Source organism: Falco naumanni, chromosome 13 (assembly GCF_017639655.2).
Source record: "Falco naumanni isolate bFalNau1 chromosome 13, bFalNau1.pat, whole genome shotgun sequence".
Classification (NCBI taxonomy): domain Eukaryota; kingdom Metazoa; phylum Chordata; class Aves; order Falconiformes; family Falconidae; genus Falco; species Falco naumanni.
In genome coordinates this window covers 27,627,835-27,652,014 of record NC_054066.1, presented here as the reverse complement: position 1 = coordinate 27,652,014, position 24,180 = coordinate 27,627,835, and the positions used below count along the sequence as shown (strand labels likewise).

Sequence of the window (24,180 nt, the reverse complement as noted above, 5' to 3'; positions counted from 1 at the left end):
AAAATGAAGAATGTTTCTTTAACCATTTGCATTATCTGGAATAGTTGCATCCAAAATGATAGTTAAAATGTGGCATAAAGCAAGGTTTAAATTTTTTTTAATTTTCAAATCCAAGAGGATGTTCCTAAAATGCTTTTTTCACTGCTCTTCGTTGCAGTCACCCATCAGTAACTCACCTTAGAAACATAGGGTGGCTGCTGTGCATTGTAAACAGAAAACTGTCCACACGGAACAGACAGACTGCAAGGTCTGTCCGTCGCCAGATGATGGACAATGCATGAAGGCTGGGATGTAAAAATGGGTGTCCTCTAATGCAGGGCAGGGTACTGACATTAACAGATTGCTTAGGTTTGTTCCTCACTACAGTACTAGAATGGGGTGAAAGATCAGCAATTTTTTACATTATTTCCAAGCCCACGTGCAAGGAGAGCCAACTACATCGTTTGCCATGTTTGAAAATTCAAAAGACAGAAGTGCTACCTAACTCACACAACATCTTTTCAGTATGTTGCTTTCCTAATTCAATTATGGCTTTTAAGCAGTCAGCTTAGCATTTACCTTTACCTCACTTAAATATACACTTTTCACATTCCCATTTGAATCTCCCTTCTTACAACCAGAGAGAATCTATGGTGGTCAAGGTCAAATGAAGTATGTGAACTGGAATACGCATCCTGCTATAGCAAAATTGGGGTTATATTTGAGTAACTGATCCATCACAACAGCAACTAAAACAATTACATTTCCATCGTGTTAATCCCTACTTCTTAAATAGGTTTATGATGTTTAAAATTAAATAGTCAATAATTAAATAGGGTGCTATCCATTTTTAAAATAGGTATTCTTAAATCATTGAAGAATCAAGTATTCTTGCACTGGACAATAATACAACCAGTAATTGCTTAGCTATTTCATTTACAGCTCTGGAAGGTTTTAAATCAGGGTTTGGACAAGGAGGTAGTATGACACAAACACAACAAGTAGAGTGAAAGTACTTTTGATCTTACTTTGCACTTGCTAATATGCCAGTCTTTCTGAATACATCAGAAACAGCCCACTGAAGCAGATACCCAAGGTTTGGTTTGTTGTGGCTTGTTAACATACCTAAAACATCTGTATCCTTCTGTTATCTCTTTTTACTTAACAGATGGCATTAAATGAACTATTGAAAATTACTGAAAACAGGTACAGACACAGTGCAGAATTTCAAAACCCCAGACAAACCAGCACAAAATTATCTTGGACTGGACAAATGGAACTTTTCTGGGAACTGCACTTGTGATACGTAAAAACCCTGGAACAATCCCAGTGAAGCCATATAAGAATGTTTCCTTCTGAGAATATTCTGAAATCTAGGTTTCATACCCAAGGCTGGAATTCTACCAGGTTACCTGCATATTAGAACCTGGTGAAAATAAAGAATATTTTTTCCAAATATTTATTTTTCCAAGATACTTATTTTGCCTTGTATTCTATTTAACACAAACATGGCATATCATTCAGGACTGGATATGCACGGAAAAAACCCAGATCTCATCAGCAATGAATACCTTAAAGTCTTCCTTGTGCTTTGGCCCAGGAACTAACCCACCTTTCCCATCACCTAAAATAGAACACTTCTCATCAATACCGAGACATGGAGAGCCAGCTTGAAGTACTGCTGTACCACCTTCTGTGAACATCGACATCGGCTGAAGCGCAGCCAGTCTGAGACGGTACCTTTGCAAGCGTGGCGCCCATCCCACTGTTTTATCTCAGTCTTTGCCATGGCTAATTGTTGCACCAGGCACTTTTAAGCAGCTGAGTGAATTTGCTGCCTCTGCTGTACCTCCAAGTGGGCCAAGAATAAAAGAGCGAGATTGAGCCGAGATCCTGAACTTTGTAGCACCGCTAGACTGGTCTTCAAAAATTGCTTACATTGCATTACAAATCTGAGCCAAGTTTCATAAATTTAACATTAAACACTTGCCATTAGTGGTATTTTGGGCTCATTTCTGGAAAGTAAGTGCTTTCTGCAAGTTAACGGAAGGTGTTTACTTTGCCACATGTCAGCACACCAGAATACTGCAGAGCTTCAAATGAGCTACATCAAATACATTGTTTTATTTAGCAGTCAGGTAAATCAATGGAGATCACTTAATGCATCACCTACTAGATACATTTTAAAAAAACTCTGTTTTTATTAAGAAATTTATGAGCTGTGCAAAAAACCATCACATAATGATTTACAAAAACATTTGCCAGATATACAGATATTTAACATTTTGATGGTAATATTTCAAAGATACATATTATACAATGTCAGTTATGAATAACTTGCTCATATATTTGTAACGCAAAAGGCTTCTGCAAAGAACATCTAGCATATGCAGCCACTTTCATATGTAAAACAAAAATATATCTTGAAACAACACAAATGTAAAAACAGTATTTTCAAATCAAGTGCTTGGTGCAGAAAAAAAATATGTGGGAAGTTCTTCCTTATTTTAAATGAGTATGGTATTTCAGCCTTAAGGAAGCTTTCAATATTGTCAATTATACGTGTTAGATGCTACAAAACCAACCAACAATTCTGTGTGTTACTTCAAACAACACTCAAAGCACATTCCACTGTATTTTAAATTATTTATCTCAGAAAATACCTTTTATTGCTAAATTGTTTGCTGCAGGAACTAACCTGAGTTGCTGAAGTAATCTGAAATCATCTATTAAAGAACTTGCTCATACATACGTAGTACCAGAAGTACGTATTACCATAACTGTGAATAAAATATTCCTTTGTATTTATAGGTGCAAGCAAATCCTTTTTTTACTGTTCAACGTTTAGTTTGCTGAATTTGTCTTAGGGCAACTTAAACAACTCTTTTCAGAGGTCCCTGAGTTTGCAGAAATAACCAAACTACTTAACTAGCTGCTTAAACAGGGAAATTGGTAGTTGGAGGCAACTGAGGTTAAATAATTTTAACGGCAATGAAAATTTAAAAGCCACTAATGGAAAGACAGTAAATTTTCCTTTTTTGTCATACATGTATTATGGACTACAAGGTAACTACTCACTGGAGTTAGGGCATCAGAACATAAACCCAGATCCAAATGAGACTGTAGTAAATCAATAATTCTGCCTGTCATCCAGCCATTAGCAAGAACCACAGCAATTCTCACTCCTGTTCCCCACAAAATGTTTGCTGAGGCTTTTTTTAATGTGTCAAAATATGCCAGTACAAAATATCCAAGAAGCGCTCATTAAGGCAACCAAGAGGACAGTTATTGCTGTACAGTTACACTGGCTCTCACTGCAGGACTGGTTGCTGCTTGTTCTCGTTCTTTAGCAATTTCCATCTCTATTTTGGCTTTGATTTTATTCCAATCAACTTCCAGCTGTAAGAAGAACAGAAAAGGGAGTACGCAGAGGTCAACTAGCATTATATAGAGAGGTCAAACAGATAGCTATACACTAAACGGACAATTTGAAATTACGATTACAAACATTATGTATCAATCATTACACAGCACTTCACATATAAGCGACAACTTGTTGACACACTAATGGAATGTATGAAGGCAGAGTTGAGTTCCAACAAACTGAGCTTTCCACCTTTAAAATAAAACAAGCTTGATATCTTAACAAATACTAATACATCTCATTGTGTCTGGCAAAAACCCATTAGAACACAAAAATAACTTGGATCAAATCATTACATTTAAATTAGATGCGACCTCTGTGTCCTATTACTGAGAGTATAGCCCTGTATCAATAATACATGCAGTGATGTCTTTTGACTGTGCCTGAAGTCCACCAAGGAAACACAATAGCATATTACACTAGTTATCGATATAACAGAAATCAGATTTCTGTTTGAAATTTGTCGTCTAGATCAATATAAGTTTTAGCTTTATATTGGCACTTCTCCAGCTGCAGAGAATCATCACCTTCCGGCTGTATTCTATTTCAGTGAAACTTCAGACAACAGACATAGTACAATATCCATGGTACAGTGGAGTACAACTGTTGCCTGTCTTTCCAAAAATGCTTGACAAGAAAGAACGGATCATGGTGCATTTGGTGACTACGAAAACATGTCCAAAACCTGGGGAAAAATGTAACTGCAAAGTTCAGTTTCATTGCTGGAGAATTAAGACTATCAAAGATGGGATGGGAAAAAAGTCTCAATTGCTGCACAGGGAATTTTCAGAGTAGCTGTTACTCTGTTAACTAAGTCATGAAATAACAAGGAAGATTCTCTGCGAGGGAAGATGTAATTGCAATACCCATATTCTCATGTGAAAAGGTTAATACCTCAATTCAGGATGCATTTACTGGGTCCAGGTGCTTTGGATCTGATGACCGAAATCTTTATGGAGCTCTAAGAAAGAATGCGTTTGCTCTAACAGATGTCACACAGATGCTAAACATACCACATACAGGGCTAATTCTGCCATCCAGCCCAGAGAGCTACTTGCCAGCGAAGCCAACAATCCTTGCCAGTGACACCTACTAACTGCCAAGATATGGATTCTCAGTATACTCATTAGGTTCATAATACCTTATATATAAAGACGTGAGATGTAACAACTAAGCACATTGTTTAGATTCCCTATCTGCTTGCAGATCCGTGCTCTCAGCTGCAGTAAAGAGGTAAAAACTCCTTACTTAAGCCAGAAGGAGCTTTAGGTGGTGAAAGGGAAACAGACCTATTTATTTTTTTCCCTGAGAAAGAATAGCAGCACAAAATCTTGCTTTTCTCTTCAATGCCCTTAATGTTTCCTGCTAACTTTGCTAGTTACCACTACAGCCAAGAGCTTAAAATCCACTTCATTAAGCAGGTTCCCTCCCAGTTTCAGAGGCAGCAGATAAGACCTCCAGAACACGGATGCAGAAAAGGACTTCTTTATTCCAGGAACATTCTGCAGTCTGAGACCCAAGTTTCAAGACTGAGTGTAAGGTGAAACGGGCTCCACCCGCGTCACTCTGCTCACACCTTGTCACTGACAGGGTGTTATTGCTTAGGAACCCTTCCAGAAACTACAGCTTTCTTGACAATTTAAAAACAAGACAGTATTATCTAAAAAGTCTCTTTCAGAAGCATCAGGGGATTAACATGATTTTTGCTCAATAATGGATTTAAAGTATGTAGAAGGCGTACTTCCAGCACAGCAGCCAAAATTGCTGCATGATAAGAGTGCCTGGAATCTGTTCTTTTTCTGTACTTCCTAGGTAAAGTACTGCAGAATGGTTCATTGGGGGGCTAGATACTGTGCAGACTTTTATTCTTGCTTAGGAAATGAAACATCCTTAGAAGTGCTAAAAGCTAATGACTTACATTAGAAATCAAGCTTTATTGAAAGTGTAATGGACAATGACCAATTAAAGGATCTGAGCTAACAGCTGAGATTATTTCCTGATCCATCAGCTACTGTGGATGCAAGGATCTGACACTGTCAAAGTACACGTCTCTCTTCACAGTTTCACCCTCGGAATGCTTCAGAACAGTGAGGGGAAGAGCAGGAAGGACATAAGGGCCGCTCAGTGAAATTGCTGTCTAAGGTGCACATGTGCGTAATGCCTCTCATAAAAGAAATGCACACAAGTACTTCAGTGGAATCTAAGGTATTTTTAGCTTATGAACTGTAAGATCTAGCCTCAGTCTTTAAGATCTGTGAAATGCTAATACATTGAAACGACCTACTGATGATAGAGGGTTTCCAGAGGTTTGATGAAATTGTATATTTAGCTATTTATCACATTCAGCAGAACGGTTTGTAGTTCACTTTTAATGCATATCTGGAAATCTTCAAAGTTTGTTATTGTTGCTATCCATAAAATCACAAAAAAATGTTGAAGACATTTTAGAGGTACCCATTCAATCTGTACTAAGGTCTAGCTCCCTGTTTATAGAGAACAACTATGCCTTCATTTGTATAATCCTTGCCAGATACTAAATATATACATTCCACGTCTGCACCTTCAAATAAACCACATGCACAACTACTACTAGCCAAGTAGCCACACATCAAGCTATGAACTTGTATTCAGATGTAAAAATTTTAAGATCTGTGTCCACATTTGAACCAAAGAAGGAAAACGTAAGAGCAATTCTTCCCCACCCTCCCAAAGTGGCTACAAGGGGCAGGCTGACCTAAAGCTGTAGGAATAATTCTGAGCAATACTTACACCTTCTGCATATTGCAAAAATCTTTTGTTAGTTTCTTTTTTACCAAAGTCCTCTAGGAACTTTTGTCGATAAGCCAGGACCGTGTCAACATGTGTCTTGTGCTTTACTGCTAGTTCTAGGGCCCTGGAATAAAACAGAAATGGGCTTGTCAGGCTATATAAATGCTCTGGCACAACTACAATCACCATGGTTTTGCAAAACGATATGCTGAAAAGCATTCGGGCTGCAGGCAAAGATTCCTAATCTATAGTGCCAAGCAGTTTTACATTAGCATCGGTCACAAGAGGTTAAAAGTAGCCAGCGAAGGAAGACTGTCTACTTTATGATGCATGCTATGAAAAATATCCAACGGTTATTTCTGTTGACAACCTCATCACATCATTGGAGTTTGACAATACCAGTCCTTTTATTTCAAGGAAATAAAACAGAGTGGTTAGAGTTCAGCACTCTCAATATAAAGGGGCAAAAGTAATAATTTTTAATAACTTTGTAACAGTCAGGAACCACTCCTGAACAGCGTCATAATACTTATTGATAGTGTATGCTACACAGCATTTATGAATATTCTATAGGGAGGAAAGATTAGGCATTGGATTAGTATAACCGATTACTCTCACATCTGTTTTCTTCTCAATGGCATAAGGAATACTTATGTTTGATAGATACAGTTTTTAGATGAGACATAATAGGCAACATAATAAACCCCACAGATATGTGGGGAGGAAAAACAACTTTTTGCCTACGGTGATACGAATAGAATAGCAGAGAAATTAGTAGTAAATGGCCTCAGAAGATTCTGTTAGAAAACGTGGGGTTTTGTTTAAAGCAGAAATTCCTACTTTGTTTTCTCAGGCCTAATTCATATTTCATCCACCTACACAGTGCTGGGAGTCTGAATGGCAACGTATCTATTTTTAGCAACAAGACATTTCAAAACAGCCTTAATTCTTTGAGGGTCACATACAGTTTGAGGTATCACTAAGGACTTTCCTGTGTCAAAAATAATGAAAAAGCAAAATGTTATTTAAAAATGCTTCCAAACATGCTTTGCACTTCTGTCACAGAATACTTGTCTTCTAAACTTGACAGAAAAGAAGTTACTTCTTTGGTTATTGTCAGGATATGATTTACTTCATCTTTTTACAGTTCTGGGCAATTACAGTACAGGTAAGCATCTGCAATAAAACAACCAATCCCAATAATTTACAGGTTACCTCAGTAAGACTGCTTATAAACATACTGTGTTTGAAGAAATACTACCTATCCCAATTGTAAAGATTAATGTTGACTTGAATAGCTTGATAGATAAGGCCTGCTTGAAGAAGCAGGGTTTCAGCTTCTTGGGTGTTTCCACTGAACAGCAGTGTATGAGCCATCCTTGACTCTTTTGATGGAAGATCTTTGATGGAGTTGATATACTGAACTTTGTCAATCTGTTAACGAGATGTACAGTAGTTTAATAAGGGAAATTAATGAAGAAAATTAGTTTTGCAACAATTTAACTAGAAATACATAACTAAATTTTCTTACCTCACCAATTGATGCATAGGCGATTTCTGCTGTAGTCATGTCTTTGTTGGCAACTGCCATAGCAGCTAAACAAGCCCACATCGTCTGATCCTGAAATTTTTTTTAAAAAAACGCAACTCTTACAACTTCAAATATTTACTATCCTGCTAAAAATGACTTCTCAAAGGAAGTATGCAAGTCCTGAATATAATGCATAACAATACAACATTTCTCAGTATGCCATTTAGGGCGCCATGGTCTAACTCTCTTATTAGAAAGTCACTACTTTCTCATCTTTCCTCAGAACTCCTTCATTATAAAAATGTTGAAGTTGTGATCAGCTGAGACTGACAGTGTGGCTAAATGAGTCATTAGCTCTCAGCATCTCAGCCAGTAATGAACTCCTGCCATTGCATCACTTCACAGCCTCGTCACTGGTGTCCCTGTCACTGCTCGTGGAACTATGCTGGAAACTAAAGCACTGGCTGTAGTTAGGAAAATTAGTTTAAGCTGGCTGATCTCAACCTGGCTTCACAAATAACTGCACTGGAACCACGATGCTGACAACAACTATACATTTATCATAAACGTACTATAACTGAAAAAACTATTTGACTGTAGAACAATGAACCTGCTGAAAAGTAAATAAGAGCTTCAAAAGTTCTGTCTCCTTTGTGATATTTTCAGTACATTTTATGTTTAGAACTAAGAATTAGAAAACCTTAGTGGTAATAATAATATTACAACCTTGTTTTCTATTCTTGTAACTTTTGCATTATTATTTGGGTTTTTTTACACAACGTTAAGGAAACTCCACTAACTCAGAAAAACATTTAGGAAGATTCTGACATTTTGGTATCTTATCTTTTCAAGTCTGACAACATTATAACAAAGCTATACTACTAAAACATACTAATTAATACAGTTTAGGCTACCACATGTGAAAACTCTAGGTCAGACAGGAAAAATTTGATTTTGAAGACACTTGCTAGTCCACACACAGTCCAGGAATTAAGTGGGTTTTAGTAGTTTTGCTAAATATGTTTAATAACAAATTTGAATTTTTTTTTAAACACTTCATCATATGGTTTTTAGAATAGGTTTTTAGAAGCAGCATAGGATTACTGTTAATTTAAATCTGACTAAACAGCTACACTGAGCATGCTTTAAACATATTCCCATGCCATGTCTCAAAATTGCTTTTATATGAAACAAAACTGGTAAGACCCACTGAAGACAATGAAATACAGTAATTTAGCCTAAGGCTTTCACTATCACCGTCTTTGCACATGTTCCCACTCTTTACCAGGATTCAGGACAAGATAAGCATTCCTCCTGGTAGCCCATAATTTGGGAGATTCAAAGTTGTCCAGAGAATCAAATACTAATAAAATCTTGGTCACATTTTTCTCCTGCTTCCCTATTATTTAGAAATTTAGGTGATAAAATGCTGAAAGCTCAGCTTGAAACTATTCAAGGGACCAAGTTTCTAGGAGTTTTTCACCAACTGGTCTTGTGTTCTCTCTTTCCTCAGAAAGATGGTCCGTTTTCTTATTACTGATTAGAAATGCTTTGAACTGTCTACCTGGGTTGCCCCAAATCAACAAAACAGCCCTGTATCTCCATGAAGAGTTTATGAATCATGAAAGATAAACAAAGTACTCAAGGCAAGACCTTGGTGTAAGGGTGTTCCAGGTCATCCCTCAGCCCAAACACAAAGTATCAAATAGAGAGGATATTCACACCATCTAGTTTAGGCCAGATTAGATTACCTTCTATCAAAGACAAAAATTTTCTTTTGTCAATCAATGCAAAGGAGAAGTCTTCAAAGACCAAGACGGAAGTATCTAACTTGGGGATGCTTAAAACCAGATGATGTGAATACTCTTCACGCTGAAAATAAAGATTCTGTTCCAGTTTTTCTTGAAAGGCCTTCCTCACTTGTTGACAGATAACAGATTAATGAGGAAAAGCTCATAAAAAAAGGACAGTGAAAAAAACATGATACTTATATTGAGATTTCATTTAAAAAGCACCAAAAATTTAAAGTATTTTTTCCTTTTAAGTATGACTAAAATCATTGGATGACTCTGCCCATAAGAATGAAGAGGATGCACGAGAAGTTTGACCAAACAAACCCCCTAAATTAGAAAACCTTCATATCAATCAGAAAAAAACCTATTAATATTACCACCCAATACAGTTGTTTTATTTTTAAAAGATGATGCATTTAGATTACTCAAAAAAGTTAACATAATACTGCATTTGAAATCTGAAATCCCAGTTCCCATTGCCAAATACTGGGGGAAAAAAGCCTACTATTAAAGGGCTAGCACCCAAAATAAAAATCAATATACAACCCAAGTTTTCTGGATGTGTATTGATTTAATAATGCAAATACAAAAATAATTGAAATACCCATTTAAGGTCATGGCAATCATATGAAAGTGCTAAACTCTTTTCTAGGACTACATGGGGGAAAGGAAGCAGGGTTTGGGGAGATTTTTCATTGTCAGTTTTAAAGACTCCCAGACTCACCTCATCTGTTGCTGTTGCCTAAATATATATAAAAGAAAGCAAAGGGGGAAAAAAATCACACAAAACCCAAGTGAAATAAAACATGAAAAACTACTAGGCAATGGTGGAGACACAGATACTTTTTAATTGGTTATATTAAGGCCTAGTACTGAAAAGTTAAGCTTATTACTAACTTCTGTGAGTACCAGACTTTGCTGTGAATAAAAATAAGCATTTTTATTATATATAATGACAACTATGAAATGATGCATCTGTATATTACGTAATTATGAAAAATGTATAATTTTTCATGACCAGCTCAAAACCAATCAGCAACAAAGCAGAAGAATGGAAATCAGATGTAACATCTGATATGCAATTACCATTATTAAAGGAATACCTGAAAACATAAATATTACAGTGAAATTATATCTGAACATTCCTGATAATTAGCATTTACCTTGACAAAGCGACACAATCTGACAGCATCTTCCCATTTAGAACTACTAATATATTCATGAAGAATGGCAGGATAAGGTGACATATTAAGGTGAATAAGTGAACCATCTGCTCTTCTAATTGTTATTTGATTTCCTACAAAATGTATAATCTGGGGATTTTTGCCAAATTCACTGGGTAGAGAAAGAAAGGTAAGTTAATATTTACTTCTTTCTTATTGAAAAGGACATTAGGAATGTAAAGAAATCTTTGTTTCAAAATTACAACATGATTATACTTCGTTTCCAGAGCACATAAAAATCTAAGCACCTAGTTATTCACTAGTTGTATCCAACAGGTGGTTGTAATGTTAACTAAAAATAAACGTTAGTTATGCACATACACTGGCTGTAAAGCAAATGCAAACTGGGTATTTGTGCAAAAATTTTCAAATAGATTTTTCAGTAAAAAGTATTTGGGCTCCCACAACTCTTATAATGAAATATAAAATCCTTCATCAAGAATACCTGAATTAATTATCACAAGCGTGCAGACTGAAGTAAACATGCTGAGCTGGAAATAGTATTATCTGTGATGTAATGTTTTGATACATTTAATTTCCAACAGATACTTTTAACATATCTTCTTTTTTGTTTGATTTTTTACGAACAACTAAGGCAGTATTTCATGAGATATGATTAAAATTTTGCTTTTGCATCAAGATATGCATCATCCATTTCAACTGCAAACTTTATGACATGAATTATAAAACACTTTTTCCTCATTTCCTAATCAAGAAGTAGTAACACAAGAAGAATTTTAGAAGTTGCAACCCTGGCTTTTACTTCAGCTGCCAAAATTAACATAATGTTTTAAGGAATGAGTAAAGTAGGTAAAATACATAGTAATACTATTATGATAAAAAAGAATATATTACCTTGCATCTTTTTCATACAGAGTTTTTGGCAAAAGATCTTTATCTACATTGACTGTGTTGGGGTAGTACCAGACTGTAAAATGAGTATCTTGAATCCCACAAAGAATGTTAGACGTGTCATTCCAGGCCAAAGTTTGAACCATTGTCCCTTAATTTAAAGATAGAAGAATAACATGCATTTCCACAAGAAACTTCAAAATAAAGGTACACTTCACAAACTGTAGTAAAAGGGTAATTATTAGCCATTCTTAGTTCCTTTTATAAGGACTGAGTTTAACACCTTGTTTATAAAGTAACATCTTACATACTTAACTTCCAGTCAAATTCAGTTCTTGCTTTCTGAAAGTAAGTTCTTTTCAGAATAATGGTTTTTTGGACTTGGTTTTGAGACTGGAGACCAAAATTAACACAATGGTCAGACTGCAGCTTTGTACTTCATGGATCATGCATCTACCTGCAGCATTTAAACTTTTAATTAAAAAACATTATGAAATTAAGAGTTTGCATTTGCAAGAAAACCTTCTGAAAGATTCTGTACTGAATAATTCTGAGGAATACATTCTTCTCTAATACCCTTCTAGCTGCTTGCTCCAGAATGCAGTAACAAGTGCTTAAATGTTAACAGCTGCTTTACATGTAACTGATATATTATCAAAATTTAGATAAAATGTACTAAAATTGCCTCTACCACTGTCTTACAGAAGCCACAGAACTATTTCCAATGTTTTTTTCAAGTCCAGTTTCACTATTAATTAAAAAGCAAAATTTTGTCTCTTTACTAGATAAAAGTCTATTTGCCTGCTAGCACATGATTGAATGTTATTTTGAATTTTCCTTACCTATTTTGACAATCTTCTGTTCTTTTCCAAACCGTTTAACTGAAGTAATGTAGAGATCTCTGTTCTTATCAATAAAAGCTATTTTTCTTTCACTTGTAAGTCCTTTCTGGTCCAAAGCAATCGCCACAATTTCCGTCTGAAAAGGAAAAAGAAAATATCTGATTTTTATTTTGGAGATTCGTATCACAGAAAGCATGTGATATTCAAAAAAATGAATGCTTTACTAGAAATAAGGCACAAAACTCTTGAAAAACCAGATTGTGAAGACACTTTATGTGTGTCTTCTCTGTGGAATGAGGCATTATATGAATTGAATTTCATGCAGATTAAACTAAAACTGCAACAGAGAAGAGTCAGCAGTTTAGGAATTTACTACAGAACTACAGAAATACAAGTTGCAGTCTCAAAGCAAAAGCTGCCTAAAAGATGAATGTTTTTTCTTCTCTCCAAAGAAGCTGCCTATTTTTGACTTTTTGGTATACCAGAAGAGTAAAGAAAAGTAAGATGCAGTTCAGGCAATCATTTTTGAAGACAGTAAAAGCTCAGACTGAAGGCAGACAACTTTTTGATGATGTTCCTTTTCTTCAGCATTAACAACAGGTTGACACTAATGAAAGCAGCTTTGGAGGACATGCAAAGGAAACTCAGGTGATGTTTTACTGCATAACAAAACTATTTGCCTGTAGTTTCAAACTCTTATGTGCATGGGAAAGACATGCCAGTAACTGAACACAACCTATAACATATCCCTTTGTACCTCGACGCTGCATAAAGAATCTGATTTTTGTTATGTCAGCTAGGGTTGTCAAGCTCCTGCCTATTACGATTGTAAGCCTTTAAAAGTTTATTAGACCCATTACTGAGGAAATCCGTTATTGATTCTTAATTTCAAAGTATAATAAAAAAGAGACACTAGATTCTTCACCTTACCTTATGGGTTAGAGGCTTTCCATCACCCAATGGCTTTCCAGATAAAGCTTCAAATATGTAGATAACTGAAGAAATAAAAAAAATTAATATTAGTTACAAACAAGAGTTCTTCATAGACTTTTCAAGCAGTTCCATTCATTTTCAGAGGATAATTTACTGCAAGTGGATACTTATTACTGTGTGCTAGATATACCAATGACTCACACTCTGGTGAAAAAAGAATCTTACAGTTGGGAAAACTTAACCATCAGAGTCTGCTGAGCTTCGGAATAGCCTCATTTCGCAATTGGAGTGATCTGTGAAAATTCTCAAATATCCTTCTTTCCAGAGCATTGATAGCCATTGAAACATGACATCATGGACTGATACAGAAAAGTAATGTTTTACTTCCCATCACAGCTCAAATGGTTATTTACAGAAATGACACGGGGTTCTATCTGATGCAAGTTTGTACTCTCCATCTGAACAAATTAATGTATCTGATACATTTATTCAACCTTAACCCATTATTTTGATGAATATGAAAGTTTAGGAAGTGATACCATTGAGTGGAATATTTTCCTGAAGAAATTATCATCATATAGAAAGCTGCCCTTCGAACAATTGTGTAATACATTCTTTAGAAGCATTCTCTATTTTGTTAAAAACCTGCTCTGTTTTGAATTCTTAATACAGTGGTCCCTAGACATATTTTCTTGCAGGACAGTTCAGGTTTTCAGCTTGTCATGATGATACAGTTAATGGCAACACATTAATAACTGGCTTCCTCAAAAAGTATCTGCTTTATCCAGATATACTTGAATTGTATATATAAATTCTTGCAATCTTTACCAGAAGCCCATCTGTTCTACACTCTCCCTGTCTCACCCTCAAAACAAAAATAAAACAAAAAAACCCTCCAAAAACCCCCCACCTACACCATCTCTATTTATGGGATATCCAGTGATGACTCAAATTTGCAATTCACTTAAAAATAAAGTTTCTCTTTCTTCCTTTCTTTCTGTCTTTATAGATACAAGTGTATGTGTGTGTGATGCACACATATCCCTGTGTGTTCAAAACCTATTCATACATACTTTATACACAGTCTGTGAATACGCACATGAATTCAGACAGGCATAGGTAGAGTATTCAAACCTAGTCAAACCTAGAGGAAACTGTAACATTATAAGGAACACCGGTTGTAATTTAAAGCACGCAATTCAGCGTTAGTCCATGGATGTTTTCAGATGTGACAGAAACATTTCAGATGTTCAGTAACACACCCCACCTGCTATTTCAAAGCATTACCTGTAAGTACACTACGTAAGATGAACATACAAGTTCATTCCAAAGGATGGCGATGTTAACATGTTAATCCTGCTGTGCATTTCTTTCACTAGGACACAGGATGTTGGTTTGAGGTCAATGGTTATACAGGCAGATTTTTTTTTTTAAAATACAACTGTAAGAGCAGGTGTTCAGAAAACATTGGTTGAGTTTGCAGAGGAAGAAAAAGGTTTTGCTCTTGGCAGCAGACTAAATATACAAAAAAACCCACCACCCTAGTTGTTTCTGAGAAGTTCTATTTTTCTCACTTTTATGCATGTCTCCCTGCATGAAATTTTTGATCTAGCTATACAAGCCAATTTTACAACTACTATACTAGCTATAGGAAGTGAGATGAAGAGTTTTAAAGAAAATCACTGTACCTAACTGACAAGTAAAATTGGTTAACTTTTCATGAATCTACAATGTTTATAAACATATTTAAGAAAGTAAGTTTGGGGTTGTTTTGTTTCTTTTTTTCTGGTCTGGAAATATTCCACATCACTTTATAATCATTTAGAACCTAAAATAGATCTTTTTAATATGTATAAATGAAATATATGAATAAAGGGTATTCTCTCACTTTGAACATCCAGAGAAAGAGAACAGCTACTGTGTGTGTGCCTTTTAACACACTTGTTCTCTTACGACAGAATAACTGCTCCTAGGGTGAGCAGCTCCATTTTAAGAACAGGCTCACCTCCCTCTTCCAGCTTTATTAGAGACTGAGGAAGGACTGTAAATGCAGAGATACCAACCTTTTTTCTAGATTGCTGAAGGAGGAAGAGTATCCAAGTAAAAACACTGAAGGACAGCAAGTGATAGCGTCCTCTGTTTCAGTGTAAATTAGCTTGTAGACAGCTCCATGCTACAACATGTAAACTGCTTCCTGCATCAAACTGAGCTATCTTAGATATTTCTATATTGCAGTGCATTATGAAAAACAGACCTGCCCTCAAAACAGGGCAAAGAAAAAAAAGAACGGCTTCTGCTGGGGTGAGTTGAGAAGGATAAACAGGCTTAGATAAGCCGCGGTTTCCTGTGCCAAGGATCTGTTTTCCCATGTGCTGGCATATTATCAGGCTTTTTACCACTACTAGTGGGGCTTGTATCTAAAAAAGAAAAAAAACCCCACCCCTACTCATTGCCCTGATGGAAGCTCCTATCAACAGAATAATTTGGAGAGCTTATCTTGAAATCATAGCCAGAAACCCAGCCTCTGTAAATTACAATTTTGATGAAGATTACCCTGCATGCAGAACCAGCTCACAAGATTTTCAGGACACTAATGGGAAAGGTTTGGAGATGGAGATGCTCTTCAGTCTGCTCAGGAAGACAGGCAGGGGAACAGGGCAAGAGAGTGAGTTTACCATCGAAACGTTAAATATGCACGCATATAGAGAACAGTCAATATTTATGGATACATTTTCTATATAACCTCAACTTATTGAAAGTACTTCTACTGCTTTTGTTCTAACTACATCAAGGTGTCACTACGGCAAAAGTATAAAGTCCCCGTGTTACATGTATTAATATACAAATACACATACACTCATGTAATATAAATAGACATACACACAGAGTAAAAAAGAAAAGATCAGAAATAAAATACAACTTTTTACTTATCCATTTAGATTTTGTTTGCATCCTACTGCTTTCCTCCTAATAATTTACACTGAAATATATTTTTGCTGATTAAAATAAATTTTAATTATTGCACAGCTGGTTTAGATATCTAATGTCTTCGTGTTTGATGATAACATTTTCTGAAGTAATTTTCCTTAAAAATTAAATACATACTAGTTATGCTACTACTCTTAAAAATAATTACTCAAAATGAAAGAAAGTATTTGTTCTCACACAAAAGATAAATGTATTTTTTTTTCTTGTACATTCTTCAGCTGTACAGAGTAGCAAAAATGCTTTGTAACAGGGAAGTGAGAAAAACCTCACCTACTTTTTCTTTTGTTTGGGTGAGGATATTTTAAAAGATCATTATAAAGGTTTTCTTCATTGACCAAGTAATTTAAGTTGCAGGTTATATGCTGAGAAAACTACCATGGAATCAGTACTAAAGGGCTAACTCCCTGCCAGGATCTTCTTTTGTACTTCACACTGAAAGGCTTTTTTCTATGGCAAAAAGAAGATAGATATGGTGGTTCTTTGCTGCAGAACAAAGAATTTTAGAATTCTGAATCTGTTTAAAATCTATTCATTAATACTAGGGTAACAGAGTTATAGCTAATAGATCGAGCGAGTGTCAGTTGGAACCACGGGCAGGAAGTTTTCACTGTTTGACTCTGCAATAACAGCACCTCCTGCGCACAGTTGTTCCCACCGGTAATCCCCTTACTGGCTGTATCGCAGGAGAAATACTGCTATAGATAGCACTCCAGCCCTCCATTGTCATCCTTGTATGGCCTATAAATAGCACAGTTACGAAGTCAAAAGTCACAGAGCCGTGGGTTTTTCCAGCAAGGGAAGTGTCTGTCTCCAGCAGACACTTAAAATTTATATTGTTGCACAGGTAAACTCACAGCTTTGCATCAACAGAGAGAACAAAGGAAAAGAGCTGACTGACAAAAAGATATTCCTGTACCATTCGTTAATGCAAAAACTTACCTGAAGCTCATTTGGCCATGTTATGGTTTAGAATTACAGTGCTTTTGATGCCAAAATACAAAAGCTAAGAGAATAAAACTCTTCAAGAAGACAGCACTGAGACAGAGTACATCACAACCTCATACCTATGGCCCTATCAGTTGCATATAAAACCTATGTGCTGTAAAGATACAAACCCAAAAAAACTAAAGCAAAGAACACCCGAGAACTAAAATTAATCACAGCTAATACACTGGTAGCTTCTAAGAGCAGCAGCCAAGCAGAAAAAGTTGCTGAGTTACTTCTTTAGAAAAATCACGTCAGAGAGTGAAAACCTACCGTTCAAGTATTTAATGCAAAGATTCCATGGTTCTCTGATGCATTACACACAACTGGAAGTGCAAAGACATATATCATTCTCTAACTTTTATCATCGATGTTAAGCAAGACCAATCATTGTAATACATTTAAAAAATAAATATTGTCTTTATATCACAGATAAATTGTTTATGCTTTGTGCTTTTTTTTTTTTGTACCAAAGATGTTGAAAGCCTCGTAATGAATTATTAGTAAACACGGAACTACTAGAACAGAGAACTTACCCTTTTCATCAGCTTTGTCTTTTACTGCTAGAGTATCATTACTCAGAGATACTGTCTGAGCATTTAAAATGTCTGTTCTCATTCCTGGAAATTTTGGAGAGGAAATTAATCTTCCTTCATATGAATATAAATAAAGTCCTCCACCATCTACAAGAAGAAAATGCCTGCCAAAAAAAAAAAAAAAACACACCACCAACAAAAGGTAAATAATTAAATAATGCAGAAAAGCATGATTATAGTTTCAACAGTTTGAAGGTAATTGTCTAACATTCTGAAATTGTTTTCAGTTAAATACATAATTTCTAAACTTCACATTTCAAAGTTGATATTCTGAAAGCTCTGTATGGAATATTTCAGTTTTAGTGTGAATGTTATCTTTTTCCATGAAAAATACTTATTACCTGGAATCACTGTGACTTTATCTGTTATGATATTACAGGATTTAAATCTTGTAACTCCTGATGACAGGGTGTTGTAAGATGCTACTCCCCACACATCACCCCATGAGACGATGCTGTGTGTATGAATGTATGTGAGAAACAGCTTTAATGTGTACAGCTAGCTTTGAAATAGTATTACCTGTACCATTTTCTTCAGTGTGACTAGATTATAGCGTGCAGAAAATAGAAGGCATTTAATGAACTGATCACCATCTCTTACGATGCATGGCTTCAGTGAAAAATAACTTATTTGCAGGAACACATTGCAAACTTTTATTGTTCAGTAGAACTATTTATGTTCTGTATAACTGGTAAATACGGTATCTCTAGTTCAAAGACACAAAAAACACACCCATAAACAACAAGCCAGTTGTTAGACCCTCAGCTATTGTAAATGTTACCAAACACTGGCACCAAATGAACCGCTGTTTGTGTGCACATATATCTGTAAAGGTAGCCTGGTTTTACCTAATTTTTAGGTTTGTCTCTGTGGATCACCTACACTGCCAAAGAATCTGTACCACATTTTCAAAATTTCTTTTAATCAGCAGCACAAAACTCCAAGTCTAGAAACTGATCTTCAAAATCCTGTCCACTTGCTTACCCATTCTCTCCTGCAGTATCTTTGTAGACTAGGACATACGTGTTTAATTCAAGGCATTCAAAATTGCTGTGAGCACTGTGCTGCACTTTGTAGAAATAGTTGTCCAACAATATTTGTCCACAAAAATTAATACTACAACCAAAACTCAAGAGTTTTGACTCCTATTCTTAGTCCTTTGAAAGACTTCAACAAAAGCACATGTAAAGATCTCTTTGACAAATGATTTTTAGGAAATACAGATTAAAACAAAAGCATATGTAAAGATCTCTTTGACAAATGATTTTTAAAAGGAAATACAGATTAAAACAAAAGCATATGTAATAATCTCTTTGACAAATGATTTTTAAAAGGAAATACAGATTAAAGTTTTTTTAAACAGAGGAGGAAAACATATTAATGTGTTGCAACTAAAAATACAAATAAAGAAAAATGAAACTATTTATTTGGCATAGCTGGCAATGTTTTTAATAAAATCTGGAGACCAAAGATAATTTATAAAAATATATATAGAAGTTCAAAAAAGCAATATAAAACATAAAAAAACCCCAGATGTCAGCTCTACTTTCTCCCATAAATAAGAGTATAAAATACATAATGTATTAAAAGATTCATTACCACCACCGTAGACCTACAGTAAACATACCAGCTAAGCCTTTCCATGCTACTCAACGATACTGTGTACTCTTTGTCTATTCCTAATATCTCATTACGTACTTATAACAAAGGTTTAGGAAATGCATGTTCACATCTAATAGTGAGCATTACAAGAAGTTACCTACCTTTCTGCTTGTAGAATCAAACTAACTGTTCCTTCCTTCAGATCAAAGATCAGTGGTGTATTCCAGTTCTTTGTACTGAAAAAAAAATAATTCATCATTTGTTAAAAATGCTAATCTTCACGTATCATTGCAAATACAAAGTTGAACTCACTAAGTAAAGCATACACATTTTAATCATCTAATATTCCTAAAAAGGGAGGTTTTCAAAAGGGAAACAGCATTTAAGAAGCCAAGCAACACTGATAACTGTGCAGTATGATCCAATAACACTTCTGCCTTCATTTTTGCATCCCTTCACACTAGAGCAGCTAACCTAGGAGTCTTACTAAACAGCAAAATCATATTTATATGAAATAAATATATTTTTTAAATATTTCTGAATCACAATTCAACTCTTTTACAGTGATCTGGAGTTAGGACAGTCCCTCTCATGTGTCCTACTACAGGCTGCATTACTGTTCAGAATTAATCATCTCACTGAACATCTCACTGATAAGTGCCTTTAGGAGTAAACTTTAAATTTCTGCACACGAAACAGAATATCATATTCTTAAAACATGATGCAGGATTGAATCATTCCTATTCTACTCCAAAATAATGGCATGCCAGAAGCAGAATCCAAAAAAAGGAGTCCCTAGATGGAGGCACAAATACATTTACATCCAGTCACCATTCCTGCAGCTTCTATGTGAAAGGAAAGCCTGCCAAATTTTTGCAGCAAAATGAACAGTCATGGCACCAGCAAGAAGCTGAAAGAAAGGATGATGGGGGAGGGCAACTATACTCTAATACATTTCATTGTAGATGATGCTAGGTTCCATAGAATATTTCAATTCGTTAAAATAAACAAACAAATAAATAAATAAAAGTTAACTGCTGGATTTCAAATAAAATTTCTCCTAGTCTCCAACAGATAAACTTGAGAAAGCTTCATGGATTTGTATTACTTACGAAAACACGTAACACTGAAGAGAAGTTGAAACAACCAAATGCCCGTAGTTCAGAGAGGCCTTAATAACCCTGTCACGGAACTCCAACAAATCTACCGCATCATTAATAACATTGTGCACCTAATCAAAAGAAAATTTTGTTAAATAGACACACAATAACTGAAATGAAAACTAACTAGTGAAATACCATATTTCTCTCTTATTTTAAGTACATGCTGATACTAATATGCAATCAGAACATATCTATGTGGGAACAGGCACTTTAACAGCACTGGTAAAAACTTAAACTCTAAGGTTCTATAAAGTCTGAATAAACAATGAATAATTACTGAAGAGCTGGATGGAGCTCCTTATAAGAAAGGAGCAATAAATGTGTACTTGGAATACATAAGGTATAAGAACAATATTATACATGAAGTTGAGAAAAATCATCTGAGCTCAAGGATGTCTGAAAGTTCCCATTTTAAGACTCAGTGTTTGGTTGCTGATTATTTAAACATTTGAAATATAACACTTCAGCGATCCCATCATTCTATCATCAAAACAATTCAGCAATATCCAAGATTTGGATAAAGATGTATTGTCTAGATGCTGAACAGCTCTAGCATATACTTTAATGCTACCTCTCTGAAGTAAGGGAAATTTAGGAGATGGCCTTGATGAGCAGGCTGCGCCTTTGCCATTTCTGTGAAAATTCGTTCAAAGGACAACGTTTCAAGAAAATCAGTTTGCCTATAATCAACACAGATTTCTGAGCTTGAAGATTTTAGGCAGCTAAAATCTAAGAAGGTCTCTTATGGCAGGGTTTTTTTGTTTGCTTATGGGCTGTTCTTTGTTGGTTTTTTTTAAGATGTCACCATTCTGAGGGTGGTAACTACTTTTTCATTTTCGCCATTATGCAACCAACTGCAAAACAACGACTGAACTCAATTATTATGAAAGCCTAGAAATCATTTCCAAAGACATATTAATTGCTATGTCCGCTGCAGTGATACATCCGTAATTAACTTAGCTATTGTAGCTCTCAAGAAAAAAGAATGCATCTAGAACTTTTTTGTAGGTAATATTTTCCTACATAAACATATAGAAATTAAATAAAATAATAAAATAAAAAATTAGTCCTGAATCAGGGTTAGCTATACTTCCTGAGTTGTTTGCATATTCAAACACCCTGGAGATTATTCATAGAGCCCATCTGTTACGAGTCGATGTCTGGGAATGAAAGAAGAAATATGAATTTTTACCTGCTAATTTGTCTTCTGTGTTCCCAGACACTGACTCATGTTATCCCACCCACCGGACCAAATTGTAATACAACATTTCTGTTGTTACAACTTTTCCCAATTACATATTCAACATTAAAAGAATCAAGACCAAGAAATATTTAAAGGTCTAATTAGGAATTTAGGAACTTGACTTCAGTATTGAAAATATTGGCCTTATGTCAAATACCAAATGTGCAATTTGGAAAATTTGTAAGAATGGAAATCTTATATTATCCCAGTGTTCAGAGAGTGAATGTTGTGAGTCAGTGTCTGGGAACACAGAGGACAAATTAGAAGGTAAAAATTCATATTTTTGTCTTAATTCCCAGATATTTGGTAACCTAAATGTGGATTAAGGCCAAGATTTTTCAAAAGAAGGATCCTAAACTTAAACTCCAGAAACCACATGTAGGGGCCTGTTTCATTTCCAGCAGTGCTGAGACTTGGCAGGTCCCGCTGAGGTCAATGCCTGTTGCTCAGCACTCAGCTGGAAGCGCCATGCAGGTACCTGATGTATGTTATATGATACATGACAAATTTCTGTAGTTTTGGAAGATCTGAATCTAGGCTGCAATACAATATGTGGTGCAGAAAAGCACGTTACATCTCTTTACAGTTATAGTCAGCAACCAAATTTACCTGGTAATGCTGTAAGACAGCAACATTCATCACAGCGTCATTAACAACAAGGATACGTTAAACGTTATTAAAGCATCAGCTACTACAAAATGCATCAGTACCTCAACAACTCATGAACGCAGATAAGGTGAAGAAAGCTCCTCTGTATTACCTACACTTAGTTATGCAACTTCATCTTTGCTGACAGTTATTGTAATGCTATTTAGTATGACGCTTTGGTTTTGGCCAATGTATTTGTATTGTTTTCTGGATAAACATTTTCATTATACTTGGTATCATCTCTCTTTTGTACGTGGCCTCTCACAGATAATTTCACATGCTTTTTAAATGAGCTTTGCACTTTTCTGGAGGATAAAGTACTGAGTTATGTAGTTCTCGTCCATCTGGTGGCATGGTTTGGTTTACATGGATCCGATCTTTTCCACAACTAACAATTATTTACACCATTTACTAACTTTGGCCATTTTATGATCTTAAATGTTTTCAGTCATATGCACTCAGGAAAAAAAAGGATAATGTTTTATCAAGGATTAAAAATGCCCGTTTTGTACTAAAAAGAGCCTTAGAAAGCTAGCAATCAGAATGCACAGCTCTGAACTGTGAAGATTACCTCCATGGTTCTCCTCTTAATTAACGTTATTTCAAAGTTCTTCCACTCCCAGTGCTGCTCCACGACATGGGCAAAGATGACATGTCCATTTCCACATGCTCCGGCTAGTTGCGTGCCATCAGTAGACCAAGCAATATTAAATATGCTGCCAGTATTTGGCTTCTCTAAAGCATATGACCACTTGCAGAAAAAGAGAAAATATTTCTTATTTTTTTGGTACTTTCTGGAAATGATTTATTGTAATAAATAGATTTGCAGGGTGATCATTTTTTAAGAAACATCAATGAACTAACTTTTTATTGTGGTTTGAATAAGCAAAACAAAGAGATTAGATATCTAAAGCCCAACTCTTGAAAACCAGGGATACAAAAAAGAAAACCATTAGCTACAGCAGAAATGAAAAATGTCACAATGCCTGAAGTACATTAGGTAAAAGTTATCTAGTCACAATACATTTAAAGCGTACTCATTCATTCACAAATCTAAGCAATCACAACCTAAAAATTAAGTGAATACTTAGAAACAATTATACTGGTTGCAGGAGTGCAACAGGCTTACGGTCTGAAGTGTGATGCATTCAGTTTATGCTGTGGTTGACAGTAGCTCCTGAATATAGAAACATCAAGCCCTGGGCAAAACCAGTCAGTACAAACAAGGCACAATGGGACATTGGTGGGTTATGAAAAGCTCTGAAAGCGATGCCTGTATACTGTTTTCCTCCTAACATAAAAAAACAGCTTGATACCTTGCCCACCTTTTTCTCCACTCTCTGTTGTTACTGTACAGGGGAAGGATGTATTCAAAATTTCCAGTTGCTATGCTTGCAATAACAACAAAAAATTGAAACATTACTGCAATCAAAGTAGTGACATCTGGTCTAGCTTTGGAGAGAACCAGGAACAATAGTTTTGTGTGCTGCATCCATTTTAGTCTAATTAAGAGGTGCTCACAGAGGAGTATCACAGTTTAATGCTGTGGAAGCACAGGTCAAATAACTATAGTTCAGAATCTTATTATCAAAGTAAGTATGCAGTGTACC

The 24,180-nt window shown here is 35.5% G+C and overlaps 1 protein-coding gene across 3 annotated transcripts in view; it reads right to left on the bottom strand.

Moving 5' to 3' along the window:
- Nucleotides 1-2,156: 2,156 nt before the first annotated feature.
- IFT80 (intraflagellar transport 80) overlaps nt 2,157-24,180 on the bottom strand; it is a 53,815-nt gene continuing 31,791 nt past the window's right edge. For 2 of the 3 annotated variants that reach the window (XM_040612480.1, XM_040612481.1), the window contains exons 9-21: nt 23,142-23,321; nt 20,629-20,747; nt 19,678-19,752; nt 17,855-18,018; nt 13,344-13,408; nt 12,414-12,549; nt 11,575-11,722; nt 10,660-10,831; nt 10,221-10,238; nt 7,704-7,793; nt 7,434-7,606; nt 6,173-6,296; nt 2,157-3,378 (exon numbers count right to left, since the gene is read on the bottom strand). In XM_040612480.1, the coding sequence (XP_040468414.1) occupies nt 3,265-3,378; nt 6,173-6,296; nt 7,434-7,606; nt 7,704-7,793; nt 10,221-10,238; nt 10,660-10,831; nt 11,575-11,722; nt 12,414-12,549; nt 13,344-13,408; nt 17,855-18,018; nt 19,678-19,752; nt 20,629-20,747; nt 23,142-23,321 (1,578 nt within the window). In that variant the 3' untranslated portion in view covers nt 2,157-3,264. The remainder of the gene's footprint in view (nt 3,379-6,172; nt 6,297-7,433; nt 7,607-7,703; nt 7,794-10,220; nt 10,239-10,659; nt 10,832-11,574; nt 11,723-12,413; nt 12,550-13,343; nt 13,409-17,854; nt 18,019-19,677; nt 19,753-20,628; nt 20,748-23,141; nt 23,322-24,180) is intronic. The other variant, XM_040612482.1, reaches the window with a different exon arrangement.